General features: G+C 46.6%; 1 protein-coding gene across 2 annotated transcripts; it reads right to left on the reverse strand.

Annotated features, from left to right (window-relative positions):
- Positions 1 to 267: 267 nt before the first annotated feature.
- ZNF34 (zinc finger protein 34) lies at positions 268 to 17,090 on the reverse strand. 2 transcript variants are annotated; one of them, XM_012473277.2, is made up of 6 exons: positions 17,025 to 17,090; positions 7,662 to 7,710; positions 6,412 to 6,497; positions 6,016 to 6,142; positions 5,433 to 5,552; positions 268 to 2,548 (listed from the first exon to the last, which is right to left on the reverse strand). In XM_012473277.2, exons 3-6 carry the CDS (start codon positions 6,442 to 6,444, stop codon positions 1,194 to 1,196), a joined length of 1,635 nt encoding a protein of 544 aa, XP_012328700.2. In that variant the 5' UTR covers positions 6,445 to 6,497; positions 7,662 to 7,710; positions 17,025 to 17,090; the 3' UTR covers positions 268 to 1,193. The 2 variants fall into 2 exon arrangements, with proteins under 2 accessions (XP_012328700.2, XP_064240810.1); XM_064384740.1 differs by lacking the exon at positions 17,025 to 17,090 and adding an exon at positions 13,210 to 13,727.
- Between the last annotated feature and the right edge of the window lie 317 nt (positions 17,091 to 17,407).

The raw sequence follows: 17,407 nt of genomic DNA on the forward strand, positions 1-17,407 counted from the left end.
AACACTATGATTGTACTTAATGCCTCTGAATTGTACACTTAAAAATGGTTAAAATTGTAAATTTCACATATTTCACCACAACAAAAAAGGCAACTTCAACTCTATTTAAACATAAAAAGTATAAATGATATGATTGTTTTATTTATTTATTTTTTAAGAGAGTGTTTTGCTCTATCACCCAGGCTGGAGTGCAGTGGCACAATCTTGACTCACTGCAACCTCTGCCTTCCAGGTTCAAGCAATTTTCCTGCCTTAGCCTCCCAAGTAGCTAGGATTACAGGTGCCCGCCACCATGCTCGGCTGGTTTTTGTATTTTTAGTAGAGGCAGGGTTTCACCATATTGACCAGGCTGGTCTCAAACTCCTGACCTCTAGTGATCCACCCAACTTAGCCTCCCAAAATGCTAGGATTACAGACATGAGCCACCATGCCAGGCTGGTATGTTTTTAAATTTACAACATGTAAAAATGTCCCAACATGTGGTGTTATCTTCAGTGTGAATTTTCTGATATTGAGAAAATAGCAAAAGTGAAGATCCTAGGTGCTGCAGTGACAAGCATTACAGTATTTTCTTTTTAAAATGCTCTCTGGCCGGGCGCGGTGGCTCAAGCCTGTAATCCCAGCACTTTGGGAGACTGAGGCAGGTGGATCACGAGTTCAAGAGATCGAGACCATCCTGGTCAACATGGTGAAACCCTATCTCTACTAAAAATACAAAAAATTAGCCGGGCATAGTGGCGCATGCCTGTAATCCCAGCTACTCAGGAGGCTGAGGCAGGAGAATTGCCTGAACCCAGGAGGCGGAGGTTGCGGTGAGCCAAGATCGCGCCATTGCACTCCAGCCTGGGTAACAAGAGCGAAACTCCATCTCAAAAAAAATAAAAATAAAAATAATAAAATAAAATAAAATGCTCTCCAGTATGACTGAAAGAAAACGTTCTAAATCAGCAGCAATTAATTTTTTTTTCTAAGTGGGAGAGATTACAGGAGCTTCTTTTTTGCTCACTTTTCTCTCTCAATTTCTCTAAAATGAACATGCACTGCTTTTGATTTAAGAAAAGGCGTTTCTTTAATTAGAAATGCTCTTTCACCCTCTGAAAACATTGTGTCAATAATCAGAAAGGGCAGAGTCAGGTGCTGGGGGCGCATGCAGGAAGTACTCAACTGGACTCTGCCCTCAAACACTGCTCCGGTTACACGGAGAAGTCCTCCCGGAGGTGAATCCTCTGATGCTGACACATGTTGGAACTGTGCCGGAAGGCCTTCCCACACTCACTGCACTTGTAGGGTTTCTCTCCCGTGTGGATCCTCCGGTGCTGAATCAAGTAAGTACTCTGGCTAAAGGCTTTCTTGCAATCACTGCATTTGTAAGGTTTCTCTCCATGGTGTGACCTTTGGTGGTGAATGAGTCTGGAACTGTTGTGGAAGGCCTTCCCACACTCGCTGCACTTGTAGGGCTTCTCTCCTGTGTGGATTCTCTGATGTTGGATCAGGTGTGTGCTCTGGCTGAAAACTTTGCCACAGTCATTACATTCATAGGGCTTCTCGCCAGTGTGGCTTCTCTGATGTTCAACAAGTTTGGTTTTTTGAATGAAAGCTTTCTCACATTCATTACATTTATAAGGTTTCTCTCCAGTGTGAATTCTCTGATGTTGGATGAGGTTAGAGCTTTGGGTAAAGCCTTTGCCACATTCCTTACACTCAAATGGCTTCTCTCCAGTGTGAGTCCGACGATGCCGGATGAGGATTGAGCCATCGCTGAAGGCTTTCCCACAGTCATTACATTTATAGGGTTTCTCTCCAGTGTGGATTCTCTGGTGATAAATAAGGGAAGAGTAGGCGCTGAAGTGTTTCCCACACTCACCACACTTGTAGGGTTTCTCCCCGGTGTGAATCCTTTGATGCTTCATGAGGTTGGGCCTCCGATTGAACGTCTTCCCACATTCATCACACCGGTAGGGAATCTCTCCTGAGTGCATCCTTCGGTGATTGATGAACTCACAGCTCTGGCTGAAGGCTTTTCCACACTCGTCACATTTGTAGGGCTTCTCTTCACTGTGAAGCCGCTGATGCTTGACAAGGTTGGCACTGTACCTGAATGTTTTCCCACAGTAACTACAATAATGCAATTTTTTCCCAGTAGGAATTTTCTGATCTTCTTTAACAAAGTTTGCACTGAAGATTTCCCCAGAATCACGAATTGTATTTGTTTTTTTTGACCTGTGTACACGCTTATGGTTGTTGAGATATGATCTCTGTTCAAAACTTTGCTCACATATATCACATTTGTGGGGTCTCTGGTCGGGAACAGGTCTTGACACCAACCTGAGGCTTTCCCCAGACTCCCTGCTGCTCTCCCCTTTGGTCAGTGTGACTGGCCTGCTTTGCTCCACTAGCTTTTCCAGGCTCCCCTCTGGCTTCCCGGCATGATTAGAGGCATCTACGGGCTCAGATCCCCGGGGAAAAATCCCCCTCAGTCGGCCCAGTTCTTCCTCGTCAAATGTCTCCCGTGAAGTCAACTCCTTGTACTCAGTGCTGGTCCCAAGAGCTGAAACAAAAAACAACATCTAAGGGTCACCTGCTCTGACTCTGGAAGGCAGGCATGAGGTGTTGCTGGCCACATCTGATCATCTCCAAAGTCACAACAGCCTTGCAAAGACGACAGTCTGTAGCTCAGAGCCTTACACAGCTTACTCAAGGTCACAGTCATACAGCCCTTCAAACATCCACTCCTTTTTTCCTTGATTTGACACTCACACAACAAACTCCTCCTGGGTGGCCACTCCCCAAGAATGGAGAGTGACAAGTACCCAAGTGGGGTCCTGCCACATGGCCCCTCAGAGACTGACACCAGCAGCCACACTCATGAATCATGAGTCCTGGCCCCTACTTGCCAGCTAAGTCACCTGAGGCAATAACTCACCTACCTTTCTGAGCCTTGGTTTCTCCATCTGCGACCACATGGCACTGTCATGAGAACAAAATAGAGTAACACAACAGACTGACCATGAAGCACTCAGCCCAGTGCCCAGCACAGCGAGTTCCAGGTACAAGCAGCTCATGACTGCCACTTTCTTTTCTTTCTTTTTTTTTTTTTTTTGAGATGGAGTCTTGCTCTGTCTACAGGCTGGAGTGCAGTGGCATGATGTCAGCTCACTGCAACCTCCGCCTCCCAAGTGATTCTCCTGCCTCAGCCTCCCAAGTAGCTGGGATTGTAGACGCGTGCCACCACGCAAGGCTAATTTTTGCATTTTTAGTAGAGACGGGGTTTCACCATGTTGGCCAGCCTGGTCTTCAACTCCTGACTTCATGATCCGCCCGCCTTGGCCTCCCAAAGTGCTGAGATTCCAGGCGTGAGCCACCACGCCCAGCTGACTGCCACTTTCATCACTGCTCCCTTCCCAGTCTCAAGGGGTCTATCCTTCCACCCCTTGCTTGGCTCTGCACTGCACATGACCAGGTGCTGATCACCAATATATGCCAAGATGTGCAGCAGATAATGTTCACATACTGCTACAGGAGCCGATGCTGGAGCTGCTGCTTTGGAGGACGGTTTGGCAACCTTGTCTAAAGCTAATCTATGAACATGCTGACCCAGCGACTCTGCTCCCAGGTACGCATCCACCAGAAATGTTGCATGCACAGGAACGGCCACAGCAGTTCCTCTACAACCCCAAACTGGGGACAACTGAATGTCCTCCACAAGTAGAAGGGAACATAAATTGTGGTATGTTCATATAATAGAACAATGGCAACCAAACAGTCCACACTGCTGCTCCATGAAACATAATGTTCAGCAAAAGATGCACTGTGTGAGTGAAGACAGAAAAATCTGAAGGGTTAAGAGGCCTCTTGCGACAGGAGACAGAAAGAAGGCCCCGTGGGGAGCAGTGGGAAATGACAGGAAAGCCAGGAAGCTCCTGGGGAGCTGAAAACATTCTGTATTTTAATCTGAAGGATGATTTTTGTTATAAAAATTCACTGAGTTATAAACTTAGGGTTTGTCCTATTTCTATAGATATTTACATCCAAATAAGCAAATTTACAAAATAAGAAGTCCTTTGAGCCAGCAGTTCCTTCCTAGGACATCATCAGACACATGCAAAAAGGTGACCATCAGAGCTATCCAGAGTAAAATTAGACAACAACCTTCTGACCGGCACTTCCACTGAAGACGCAATTGAGACTCATGCGCACAGAAATGGAAACACATTCCGTGTACATTTCTGCACAGCAGAACGCACTGTTGTTCCTGTTAAGAAGCAGTGTCGGCTGCGCGTGGCGGCTCACGCCTGTAATCCCAGCACTTTGGGAGGCCAAGGTGGAAGGATTGCTTGAGCCCAGGAGTTTGAGACCAGCCTGGGCAATACAGTGAAACCCCATCTGTATTAAAAATATAAAAATTAGCTGGGCGTGGTGGCGGACGCCTAGTCCCAACTACTTGGGAGGCTAAGGCAGTCTTGAACCCAGAAGATGGAGGTTGCAGCAAGCTGAGATTGCGCCACTGCACTGCAGCCTGAGCAACATAGCAAGACTCCGTCTCCAAAAAAATAAATAAATAAATAAAGCAGCAGTGTCTGGGCCAGGTGCAGTCACTCACACCTGTAATCCCAGCACTTTGGAAGGCCAAGGCGAGAGAATTGCTTGAGCCCAGGAGTTCAAGACCAGCCTGGGCAACAGAGTGAAACCTTGGGTCTGCAAAAAATAAAAAAATTAGCTGGGTGTGGTGACACATCCCTGTGGTCCCATCTACTTAGGAGGCTGAGGTGGGAGGATCGCTTGAGTGCAAAAGGTCAAGGCTGCAGTGAACCATGATCACACCCCTGCACGCCAGCCTGGGTGACAGAAGGCAACCCTGTCTCAAGAAAACAAAACCAAAATATGCAGTGTCCTTACATAACACTGGAAAGGCCAGTGCTAGAAAAGGAATCATAGAAATATACTAGAACACAACTCTGTCTGGGTAGGGAGATTCAGGGTGATGTGTATTCTCTTCCTTTTCCGTAGTGTATTAATTTAGAAGAGAGGGGAATGAAGTGATACTCTCCATCACTAGGCTCTCAGTGTCTGCCTTAAGTTCTGGAGGGCAGGGTTCTGTGGGATTCCGCAGACCCTAACCTCCCCTTACAGTGCTCCTGGTCTGCACCTACTCACTCCTCTCTACCCGGGACCTGCCTGGAATGCCCATTCCTATTTTCCACAGAAATGCTGCCCTGGCCATACCTTCCTAGAAGATTCTGCTCAAGAATCTCCCCAACAAGGTACCCAGACTGAGAGAGGTGACCTGGGGTTCTGCAGAAGCCACTGTCAGGCCTCCTGTGCTAGCCCCAATGCATCTTCCCCACAAACTCCTGAGTCATTAACCAGACACCTTGGACCCCAACAAATGCTCGTTCAGCAACTTGAGTTGGGGAGCAGATCCCCTCACGCACCTGGGCTGTTGACTCTCAGGTACTCTCTCCCAGAAGTGCCCTGCACATCCAGGACCCAGGGCTCATCCCCTCGCTCCAACTGTGAGATCACTCCAGGCTTGGGGCCTGCAGGTCCTACTCCTGGGAAGGAGACAGGGCCTGGGGTTGGTACCAAGGACACCGGGCAGTACCTAGTGCTGTCTCACCCTGGGGCTGCAGGGGAAGGGAGGCACAGGTAGAGGGGTGATGGAAGCCTAGACACCCTCTGGAGGGCACTGACATTGGGCTGGGGCAGTCCTGAAGACGAAGGTCTGAGCAGAGGGGAACAAGAATTCAGGGGTTCCCTCTACTAGGAAGTGTGCAACTCTAATGCCCCAGTCTCGCCCCCCGCCAGGGAGGGGTCTGCCTGGGACCTGTGGCGAGAGGGAAGGGAAGGGCTGACTCAGGAAGTCCCAGCACCATGCCTCCCCTCATCTTCTCAGATCAGATGCCTGCCTGGGATAAAGGTCATTACCTACCTCTGCACCCAGGGGATGAGGCCCACAGCCCAGCCTCCTTAGCCCCCAGGGCTGTTCCCAGAGCTGAGTCCTGGTGAGGGCCTTACCCAGTGAGACTAAGTTCCCGTAGGTCTCCAGCATCACATCCCTGTAGAGGCCCCTTTGAGCAGGGCCCAGGCGGCCCCATTCCTCCCGGGAGAGGAGCACAGCCACGTCCTCGAAGGTCACCTCGGCCTGGAATGACAGGGACTGCTGCAGCCCAGGTGTGGTCCAGAGTGGGCTGGTAGGGGCAGGGGGGAGCAAAAGCACGCTAAAGGCAGCAGCACGTGGGTAGCCTGACCCACCTGCCACTAAGCCAGCTAATACAACCCAAGAGGTGGCTGCATGGGGTTCCCAGGGCCACCCCTACCATGTCAGCACCCCAAACCAGAGATACCTGACAGTGTTTGTCAAGGAAAGCCCTGGGTAAAGACTTCACAACTCCCAGGAGGACAGATACTCACCTGCGGTGGGGCAGACAAGAACAAGGCTGCCATTGCCTGAGTCTTGGGCTTTCCAGGGCAGTGGGCAAGACCTGGGCACTCAGGTGCTGAGGGAAGAGAACAGAACAAGTGGAGGCCCAGTCTGGCCACTTCTTCCACAGGTCAAGTGACTCGGTGCTGCCATAAACAGCCCTGCCTGCCTCACTGGCTCACCCCCGCTCATCCCAGTGCGGGTACTGCTGGACACTCAGGCACAGACTTTGCTCTTTGCCTGGGGCTGCCCTCTCCAGCACTACTTTTTTTTTTTTTTTGAGACAGAGTTTCTCTTAGTTGCCCAGGCTGGAGGACAGCGGCGTGATCTCACCTCAGTGGCGTGATCACTGCAGCCTTGATCTCCCGAATGCAAGTAACTCTCTCATCTCAGCCTCCTGAGTAGCTAGGACTACAGGCTCATACCACCACAACCAGTTAATTTTTGTATTTTTTTATACAGATGGGTTTCACTGTTTTGCCCAGGTTGGTCTTGAACTCTTAAGTTCAAGCAATCCTCCTGCCTTGGCCTCCCAATGTGCTGGGATTACAGGTGTGCACCAAAGTGCCCAAGCCTCCAGTCTCACCTGTATTGCTTGCTGCCCTTGGGCTGTCTACCCCCCTCCTCCTCTCTGGCATGCTAAGCTGTGTCATTCAGGAGGAGAGTGACAATACTCATTCACCTCACCCGGAAGAATGAAGACAAAATGTTAAGGGCTAAGGAAGAAAAGACAATTAAAAACAACAGCAGGGGCCAGCCTTGGTGGCTCACACCTGCAATCCTAGCGCTTTGGAGGCTGAGGTGGGAGGACGGCTTGAGCCCAAGAATTTGAGATAAGCCTGGGCAACATACGGAGACCTCAATGCTATAAAGAAAAATTAGTGGGCTGTGATGGCACACATTTGTAGTCCCAGTTACTTGGGAGACTGAGATGGGACACTTGGCCCACGAAGTGGAGGCTGCAGTGAGCCATGATCGCACCACTGCACTCCAGCCTGGGTGACGGAGCGAGACTCCATCCCAAAAGAAAAAGAGAGAGAGCAGGGCACCAAGATGTGCAGCAAGTACTTCCCATGCCTGGAACACGGTGGCCCTAAGAGCTGGAAGCGAGCCCAGGACAGCCCAGCACTCCTGTGCCAGGTGTTGCCCAAGGTCTGCTGCTGCACAGAGTAAAACCTCTACACAGCTAAGCAAAACCCTGTCTCAAAATACATAAATAAAATAAGACTGACTCACTTACCAGAAGCACGAGACTCTCGGATTAGACACACATGATGCACCTATTTGGCCTAAAATAAAATAACACAGAAAGGCGAAATATTAGTAAATGTTAGATCAAACACTAGTTAAAATAAAGCTGTGGTAGCTACATATCTTTTCTGTATCTTTAAAGCTTTTTGTTGAAGTATATGTATATTTAAAAAGTTGACAAATCCTGAGTACATAGTTCAGTGGACCATCACAAACTGCACAAACCCACGGCACCAGCACCAGGGTCAAGAAAGAACAGAACTAGGCAACATACGGAGGCAGGGCATGGTGGCTCACGCATGTAATCCCAGCACTTTGGGAGGCCGAGGCGAGCAGATCATTTGAGGTCAAGACTTCAAGACCTGCATGGCCAACAAGGCAAAACCCTATCTCTACCAAAAATACAAAACTAGCCGGGCGTGGTGGTGTGCACTTGTAATCCCAACTACTTGGGAGGCTGAGTCAGGAGAATCACTTGAACCCGGGAGGTGGAGCTTGCAGTAAACCAAGAGAATGCGCCACTGCACTCCAGCATGGGTGACAGAGCAAGACTCCATCTCAAAAAAAAAAAACAAAGCAAAAAAAGAAAGAGCAGGACCTAGTCCCGATCGTCCTCCTGTCCCTGCAGTCACAGCTTCCAAAACCAACCTCTGAAAAGGTAAACCTCTATCCTGACTTTCTACACCACAGATCTGTTATGATGTTGGCTTCTTCCCAGTAATGTGGTGTTTGTGAGCTTAATATATCTTGGTGCATCTGGTTCAGCTATATTCACACCAATCAAAACAGAACTGAAGCCGGGCATGGTGACTCACACCTGTAACCCCAGCACTTTGGTAGGCCGAGGTGGGTGGATCACTCGAAGCCAGGAATTCAAGACCAGTCTGGCCAACATGGCCAGTCTCTACATGGCCTGTTTCTACTAAAAATACAGAACAATAGGCTGGGCAAGGTGGCTCATGCCTGTAATCTCAGCACTTTGGGAGACCAAGGCAGGCGGATCACCTGAGGTCAGAAGTTTGAGACCAGTCTGGTCAACATGGTAAAACCCTGTCTCTACTAAAAAAATTAAATATTAGCTGGGTATGCTAGCATGTGCCTGTAGTCCCGGCTACTTGAGAGACTGAGGCAGGAGAATTTCTTGAACCTGGGAGGCAGAGGTTGCAGTGAGCCCAAATCATGCCACTGAACTCCAGCCTGAGCAACAGAGCGAGACTCCATCTCAAAACAAACAAAACAGAAAACAAAAACAGTACTGAAAGCAAAAATTACTAATAGGAATTAAAAACTACTGCATATTTGTAAAAGTCCACCAAAAAGCTGTAATAATTATAAATAGGTCTAGATCTACCAAGGAAGAACTGGTAAATCCTCCTCTGGAATGAGATTTTTAACACACTTCCCTCAGAAACAAGTGGGTCAAGTAGAGAACCCCACGCTTAAAACATAGAGAACACACGTTATTTTCAACATACTGAACATCACCAAAAAAAAAGCAACAGAGACAATTTTAACAAATCCCAAAGGGATATATCATTTGGCAAAACAATTTCTACCCATATTGTTGTTACGTTAGAAATATAAGATGAAAAGTTACCCTCTCTCCAAAAAAATATAGAAATAGAAATTAAAGTAGAAATAGAACCAAGCCTATCTAAAGAAAATTGTGTATCCTTAATACACTCATTTTAACAGGAAAGACTGAAATAAATAATCTAAGTATTCAACAAGAAATCAGACGCAGGCTGTGGCTCAATCCCAGCACTTTGGGAGGACGAGGTGGGCAGATCACTTGAGGTCAGGAGTTCGAGACCACACTGGCCAACATGGTGAAACCCTGTCTCTCCTAAAAATACAAAAATTAGCCAGGCATGGTGGTGGGTGCCTGTAATCTCAGCTACTCGGGAGGTTGGGGCAGGAGAATTGCTTGAACCCAGGAGGCAGAGACTGCAGTGAGCTGAGATCATGCCACTGCACTCCAGCCAGAGGAATAAGAACAAGACTCCATCTTAATAACAATAATAATAATAATAATAATAGTGGGAGACTTTAACACCCCATTGTCAATATTAGACAGATCAACGAGACAGAAAATTTTAACAAGGATATCCAGGACTTGAACTCAGACCTGGACCAAGCAAACCTAATAGACATTTACAGAACACTCTACCCCAAATCCACAGAATATACATTCTTCTCAGCACCACATCACACCTACTCTAAAATTGATCACATAATTGGAAGTAAATCACTCCTCAGCAAATGCAAAAGAATGGAAATCATAACAAACAGTCTCTCAGACCACAGTGCAATCAAGTTAGAACTCAGAATTCAGAAACTACAGTGCAATCAAGTTACAACTCAGAATTCAGAAACCAACTCAGAACCGCACACCTTCATGGAAACTGAACAACTGGCTCTTGAATGTTGACTGGATAAACAATGAAATGAAGGCAGAAATAAAGATGTTCTTCAAAACCAATGAGAACGAAGATACAACATACCAGAATCTCTGGGACACATTTAAAGCAGTGTCTAGAGGAAAATATATAGCAATAAATGCCCACATAAGAAGCAAGAAAAGATCTACCTGACATACGAAGAGGAGCTGGTACCACTCCTTCTGAAACTATTCCAAACAATCCAAAAAGAGGGAATCCTTCCCAAATCATTTTATGAGACCAACATCACCCTGATACCAAAACCCAGCAGAGACTCAACAAGAAAAGAAAACTTCAGGCCAATATCCATGATGAACACAGATGCAAAAATCTTCCATAAAATACTGGAAAACCGATTGCAACAGCACATCAAAAAGCTTATCCACCATGATCAAGTAGGATTCATCCGGGGGATGCAAGGCTGGTTCAACATACACAAGTCTATAAACGTAATTCACCACATAAACAGAACCAAAGACAAAAATCACATGATTACCTCAATTAATGCAGAGAAGGCCTTTGACAAAATTCAACAGCCCTTTATGCTAAAAATTCTCAATAAACTAGGTATCGATGGAACGTATCTCAAAATAATAAAAGCTATTTATGACAAACCAACAGCGAGTATCATACTGAATGGGCAAAAACTGGAAGCATTCCCTTTGAAATCTGGCACTACACAAGGATGTCCCCTCTCACTACTCCTATTCAATATAGTATTGGAAGTTCTAGCCAGAGCAATCAGGCAAGAAAAAGAAATAAAGAGTATTCAAATAGGAAAGGAGGAAGTCAAACTGTCTCTATCTGCAGACGACATGATTATCTATTTAGAAGACCCCATTGTCTCAGCCCAAAATCTCCTGAAACTGATAAGCAACTTCAGCAAAGTCTCAGGATACAAAATCAATGTATAAAAATCACAAGCATTCCTATACACCAATAACAGATTTAAAGAGAGCCAAATCAAGAACAAACTGCCATTCACAATTGCTACAAAGAGAATAAAATACCTAGGAATACAACTAACAAGGAACGTAAAGGACCTCTTCAAGGAAAACTACAAACCACTGCTCAACGAAATAAGAGAGGACACAAACAGATGGAGAAACATTCCATGTTCATGGTTAGGAAGAATCAATATCGTGAAAATGGCCATACTGCCCAAAGCAATTTACAGATTCAATGCTATCCCCATCAAGCTACCAATGACCTTCTTCACAGAACTGGAAAAAACCACCTTAAACTTCATATGGAACCAAAAGAGAGCCCACATAGCCAAGACAATTCTAAGCAAAAAGAACCAGGCCGGGGGCGGTGGCTAACGCCTGTAATCCCAGCACTTTGGGAGGCCGAGGCGGGTGGATCATGAGGTCAAGAGATCGAGACCATCCTGGTCAACATGGTGAAACCCCGTCTCTACTAAAAATACAAAAAATTAGCTGGGCATGGTGGCACGTGCCTGTAATCCCAGTTATTCAGAAGGCTGAGGCAGGAGAATTGCCTGAACCCAGGAGATGGAGGTTGCGGTGAGCCGAGATCACGCCATTGCACTCCAGCCTGGGTAACAAGAGCGAAACTCCGTCTCAAAAAAAAAAAAAAAAAAAAAAAAAGAACCAAGCTGGAGGCATCACACTACCGGACTTCAAACTATACTAAAAGGCCACAGTAATCAAAACAGCATGGTATTGGTACCAAAACAGAGATATAGACCAATGGAACAGAACAGAAGTCTCAGCGGCAACACCACACAACTACAACCATCTGATCTTTGACAAACCTGACAAAAACAAGCAATGGGGAAAGGATTCCCTGTTTAATAAATGGTGTTGGGAAAACTGGCTAGCCATGTGCAGAAAGCAGAAACTGGACCCCTTCCTGACACCTTACACTAAAATTAACTCCAGATGGATTAAAGACTTAAACATAAGACCTAACACCATAAAAACCCTAGAAGAAAATCTAGGCAAAACCATTTAGGACATAGGCATAGGGAAGGACTTCATGACCAACACCAAAAGCATTGGCAACAAAAGCCAAAATAGACAAATGGGACCTAATCAAACTCCACAGCTTCTGCACAGCAAAAGAAACAGTCATTAGAGTGAATTGGCAACCAACAGAATGGGAAAAAATGTTTGCCATCTACCCATCTGACAAAGGGCTGATATCCAGAACCTACAAAGAACTAAAAGAGATTTACAAGAAAAAAACAAATAAGCCCATTCAAAAGTGGGCAAAGGATATGAACAGACACTTAGATGTACATAATGCCAACAAACATATGAAAAAATGCTCATCATCACTGGTCATTAGAGAACGCAAATCAAAACTACACTGAGATACCAACTCATGCCAGTTACAACGGCGATCATTAAAAAATCTGGAGACAACAGATGCTGGAGAGGATGTGGAGAAATAGAAACACTTTTATACTGTTGGTGGGAGTGTAAATTGGTTCAACCATTGTGGAAGACAGTGTGGCGATTCCTCAAGGACCTAAAAATAGAAATTCCATTTGACCCAGCAATCCCATTACTGGGTATATATCCAAAGGAGCATAAAACGTTCTACTACAAGGACACATGCACACAAATATTCACTGCAGCACTGTTTACAATAGCAAAGACCTGGAACCAACCCAAATGTCCATCAATGATAGACTGGACAGGGAAAATGTGGCACATATACACCATGGAATACTATGCAGTCATAAAAAACAATGAGTTCGTGTCCTTTGTGGGCACATGGATGAACCTGGAAACCATCATTCTCAGCAAACTGACACAACAACAGAAAATCAAACACCGCATGTTCTCACTCATAGGTGGGTGTTGAACAATGAGAACACATGGACACAGGGAGGGGAGCATCACACACTGGGGTCTGTCGGGGGGAAATAAGGGACAGCGGGTGGTGGGGAGTTGGGGAGAGAGAGCATGGGGAGAAATGCCAGATATAGGTGATGAGGAGGAAGGCAGCAAATCACACTGCCACGTGTGTACCTATGCAACAATTTTTCTTCACATGTACCCCAAAACCTAAAACGCAATAAAATAAAATTAAATTTAAAAAAAAGTTGCATGCGGTGGCTCACACCTGTAATCTCAGCACTTTGGGAGGCTGAGGTGGGCGGATCGCCTGAGGTAGGGAGTTCGAGACCGGCCTGATCAACATGGAGAAACGCTGTCTTTACTAAAAATACAAAAAATTAGCTGGGCATGGTGGTGCATGCCTGTAATCCCAGCTACTTGGGACGCTAAAGCAGGAGAATAGCTTGAATCTGGGAGGTGGTGGTTGCAGTAAGCAGAGATCATGCCACTGTGCTCCAGCCTGGGCAACAAGAGCAAAACACCGTCTCAAAAAAAACAACTTAGCTGGGCATGGTGGCATGAACCTGTAATCCCAGCAACCGGGGAGGCTGAGGCAGGAGGACTGCTTGAATCAGGGAGGTGGAGGTTGCAGTGAGTTGAGATTGTGCAACTGCACTCCAGTCTGGGTCTGGGCAACAGTGTGAGACTTTGTCTCAAAAAAAAAAAAAGAAAGTAATTCAAAGAAACAGTATGAAAGAAAATAAAACACAATTTAAAGAAACAGAAAACAATCTCTACAATAATTCTTTGAAAATGCTAATAAAGTACACAAACGCCTGAGAAATCCAATAAAGGGAAGGAAAAAAGATGGAAAGGGGGCTGTGCACGGTGGCTCACACCTGTAATCTCAGCAGTCTGAAAGCCCAAGATGGGTGGATCTCTTGAGCCCAGGAGTTCAAGACCAGCCTGCGCAATATGGCAAAACCCCATCTCTACAAAAAATTCAAAAATTAGCCAGGCACGTAGTGGTAGTCTCAGCTACTTGAGAGGGTGAAGTGGGAGAACTGCTTGCGCCTAGGAAGCAGAGGCTGTAGTGAGTCTAGATCATACCATTGCACACCAGCTGGGGTGACAGAGCCAGAGCCAGATCCTATCACAAAAATAACAACAACAAAAAGAAAATAGATGGAAAGGTAGAAAAGGAAATGCTACTAAGAAGCAAAAAAGGAAGGAGTGTATATTTAGCGCAACCTGAATCTATGCTCCTAGGCTAAAACAAAAAAATCATTTTAAATAGATTTAAAAAAAAAAAAAAAAGAACAAAAGGCCAGGCGTGGCTGGCTCATGCCTGTAATCCCCATACTTTGGGAGGCCAAGGCAGGAAGATTGCTTGAGCCCAGGAGTTTAAGCTTAGTCTGGCCAATATAGTGAGACTCTATCTCTATAAAAAATAACAAAATATAGCAGGCCTTGGTGGCACATGCCTGTAGCCCCGGCTGCTTGGGAGGCTGGGGTGGGAGGATCACTTGACCCCAGGAGGCACAGCAATAGTTCTCAGAGTGTAGTCCAGGGACTCTGGGGTTCCATGCATTCAAGTCTGTGTTCACAACACTAAGAGGACACATAGAAGCACTTGTAGTAGAGTCAGTGACAAGAGAGGAATGCTCCCTTTCCCTGCTGCTATTCAAGATCCTAGCCAACGCAATAAGTCACAGAAAAAGAAATATAAGCTATATGGATCAGAAGAAAAAAGACAAAATTGTCATTCTTTGAGGATGATAAAAATATTTTACACAAAATTCAAGAATATCAATCCACTGTTGGAATGACAGTGTTCAACAGCATTGCCATATACAAGGTCAATACAGAATAAATATCATTCCTATTTGTTAGCAATTAGCAACCGAAAACTGACCATTCACAATAGCTACAAAAACTATACAGTACATTAAAAGTCTTAAAAAAAGGTATGCATGTAATAGACATTATAAAACTATTGAAGGGCCTTAGAAAGATCTATGGAGAAACAGACAACATTTCTAAATAGGAGGCTCAATAACATAAAGATGTCAATTCTCCCCAAGCTAATTCATTCTGTGCAATTATAATAAACACTTCAACAGGACATGACATATGACCAAAATGATTCCAAATATCCCATGAAATAGTAATGATCTAAGATTAGCCAAAGCAGGCAAGGGTGTGCCCTACTAGATATCAAGACTTAGGCTATGGTAATGGAAAGTGAAGTTTAAGTATAAGAAGAAAGATAATGGAAGACATCTATGCATATGTTAAGATACCTGCAATATTAATGACAATGAAGAAAGACAATAAACGGTATTGACAAAACTGGTTTTCCATTGGAAAACAAAATTATTTCCCTGCCTTCTATATGATACACAAATATATTTCAGGCAGGTTGAAGACCTAAATGTTAAAAAAAAAAAAAAAAGTCTCAGAGCCATGTCAGAATTATAGAATTTAAAATTTCTTTCTGTTTGTTGTTTTTTTCTTTTTGAGACAGAGTTTCGCTCTTGTTACCCAGGCTGTACTGCAATGGCACGATCTCGGCTCACCGCAACCTCCGCTTCCTGGGTTCAGGCAATTCTCCTGCCTCAGCCTCCTGAGTAGCTGGGATTACAGGCACGTGCCACTATGTAAAATTTCTAAAAAAAAAAAAAAAAAAATGAAGAAAAAGATTGTTTGATTCCATCAAAAACGAGAAAAAAGGCCAGGTATGGTGGCTTATGCCTGTAATCTAAACGCTTTGGGAGGCCAAGATGGGCAGATTGCTTGAGCTCAGGAGTAGGAAACCAGCCTAGGTAACATGGTGAAACCCCAGCTCTACACGAATTAGCCAGACATGGTGGTGTGGGCCTGTAGTCCCAGGGAAAATCTCAGTCGGCTAAGGCAGGAAGATCGTTTGAGAGTGGGAGACTCTTGCTGATGCACACAAGAAGAAACACAAGAATGTTACCATGTGCCTGGGTGTAGAAGAAAAAACTTTATCGTCCATCAGCAAAGTCACAGTGGTGGAAAGTAATGAACCACATCAATGTCATGGAGATAGAACACAGTTATAAGGCTGAGAAAAACTGTCAGATATAGAATATCCACAATATAGGACATATATAAATTTTAAAGAGACGAAAACAATATTAGGTATGCAGAGATATAAGAAAACAAAGCCGAGCACGGTGGCTCACGCCTGTAATCCCAGCACTTTGAGAGGCCGAGGAGGGCAGATCACTTGAGGTCCGGAGTTTGAGACCAGCCTGGCCAAATGGTTAAACCCTGTATCTACTAAAAATACAGTAACTGGCCGGGTGTGGTGGCACGCGCCTGTAATCCCAGCTACTCAGGAGGTCGAGGAGAACCGCCTGAACCCGGGAGGCAGAGGTTGCATTGAGCTGAGATCGCGCCATTGTACTCCATCCTGGGCGACAGAGCGAGACTAGGTCTCAGGAAAAAAAAAAAAGAGAGAAAAGAAAAAAGAGAAAGGAAGAAGAGGAAAGGAAAGGAAAAGAAGGAAAAAATGAGAAACAAAAATCTGGCTGCCTGGCGCGGGGAGAAAAGCCTTGGCGCGCCAGAAGCGAGGAGGGTGGGGTTGAGCGAAGCACGCGCAGAGGGAGGAGCACTGGAGGAGCTCGGCGGCTAAAGGAAGGGGCGGCATCCGCAGACCGCAGGGAGGACCGAGAGACGCGCGAGCCCCGCCCCTGCAAAGTTGACAGGAGAGGGGCGTGGGAGCCAGCCGAGCTGAGAGGCCTCGGGCCGCTGGGAGGAAGGGGTCCGGAGCGCCCCAGGACGCGGAAGCCGCCATGTGCGGCCGGAGTCCAGGCGGCCCCGCGTGGGGTTGGGAGCTGTGAGGGGCCGGAGAGCTGAAGGAGGCCCGTGAGGAGCGACCCCGGGGCTGGGAAGGGCGGCGAGGCGCAGTCCGTGCTCGGGGCCTTGTCCGGGGGGAGGGGTCCCTGAAACAGGAAGTGCCACTGATGGCGGGACCGACCCCGGCCTGGAGCACCGCGAGAAGACCGGGCACGGGGCAGCGCGCAGGGGAGGGTCTGCGCCCTGCGCCCCCGCCCCCGCCGGGCTCACACTCACCTCACCGCCGCCGAGCAGCTCGGCAGCCCAACCTGGCCCGTTCGGCCCTCCCTCCCCGCCAATGGGAACCGATCCGGAAGTGACGTCAGCCGACCGTCCGGGTCTGAGGGGCCGTCCGGGCTGCTCTAGGAAGCTAGGAGTCCGCGTCTCGGCTGCACGTCTTCCTGGCTCGCTGTAAGTCTCCGGGGACCGGCGAAAGGCGAAGCCATATAGCGGAAACGCTGCCACCGCGTGGTACCTCAGAACTGGGGCGATGGTCAAAGTCGCAAACAGATTAGTTTTTCCTTTTTCTGAGACATCGTCTCTCTAATGAGGCACGAAAGGCGCCGCAAACAAGTAGGCCCTTTGCTTTACAGAGAAAGGAACGGGAACCGCACCCTTCC

Source organism: Aotus nancymaae, unplaced genomic scaffold (assembly GCF_030222135.1).
Source record: "Aotus nancymaae isolate 86718 unplaced genomic scaffold, 86718_ANA_hifiasm-v0.15.2.pri h1tg000036l, whole genome shotgun sequence".
NCBI classification, from domain to species: Eukaryota; Metazoa; Chordata; class Mammalia; order Primates; family Aotidae; genus Aotus; species Aotus nancymaae.

Excerpts from the sequence above, each read along its gene's own strand:
- ZNF34 (XM_012473277.2), bottom strand. The coding sequence starts at position 6,444 with ATGGCAGCCTTGTTCTTGTCTGCCCCACCGCAG. Across the intron at positions 6,143-6,411 it reads TCTTGTCTGCCCCACCGCAG|GCCGAGGTGACCTTCGAGGA; the intron begins GTGAGTATCTGT and ends CTGTCATTCCAG. Across the intron at positions 2,549-5,432 it reads CCTGAGAGTCAACAGCCCAG|CTCTTGGGACCAGCACTGAG; the intron begins GTGCGTGAGGGG and ends TTTTTGTTTCAG.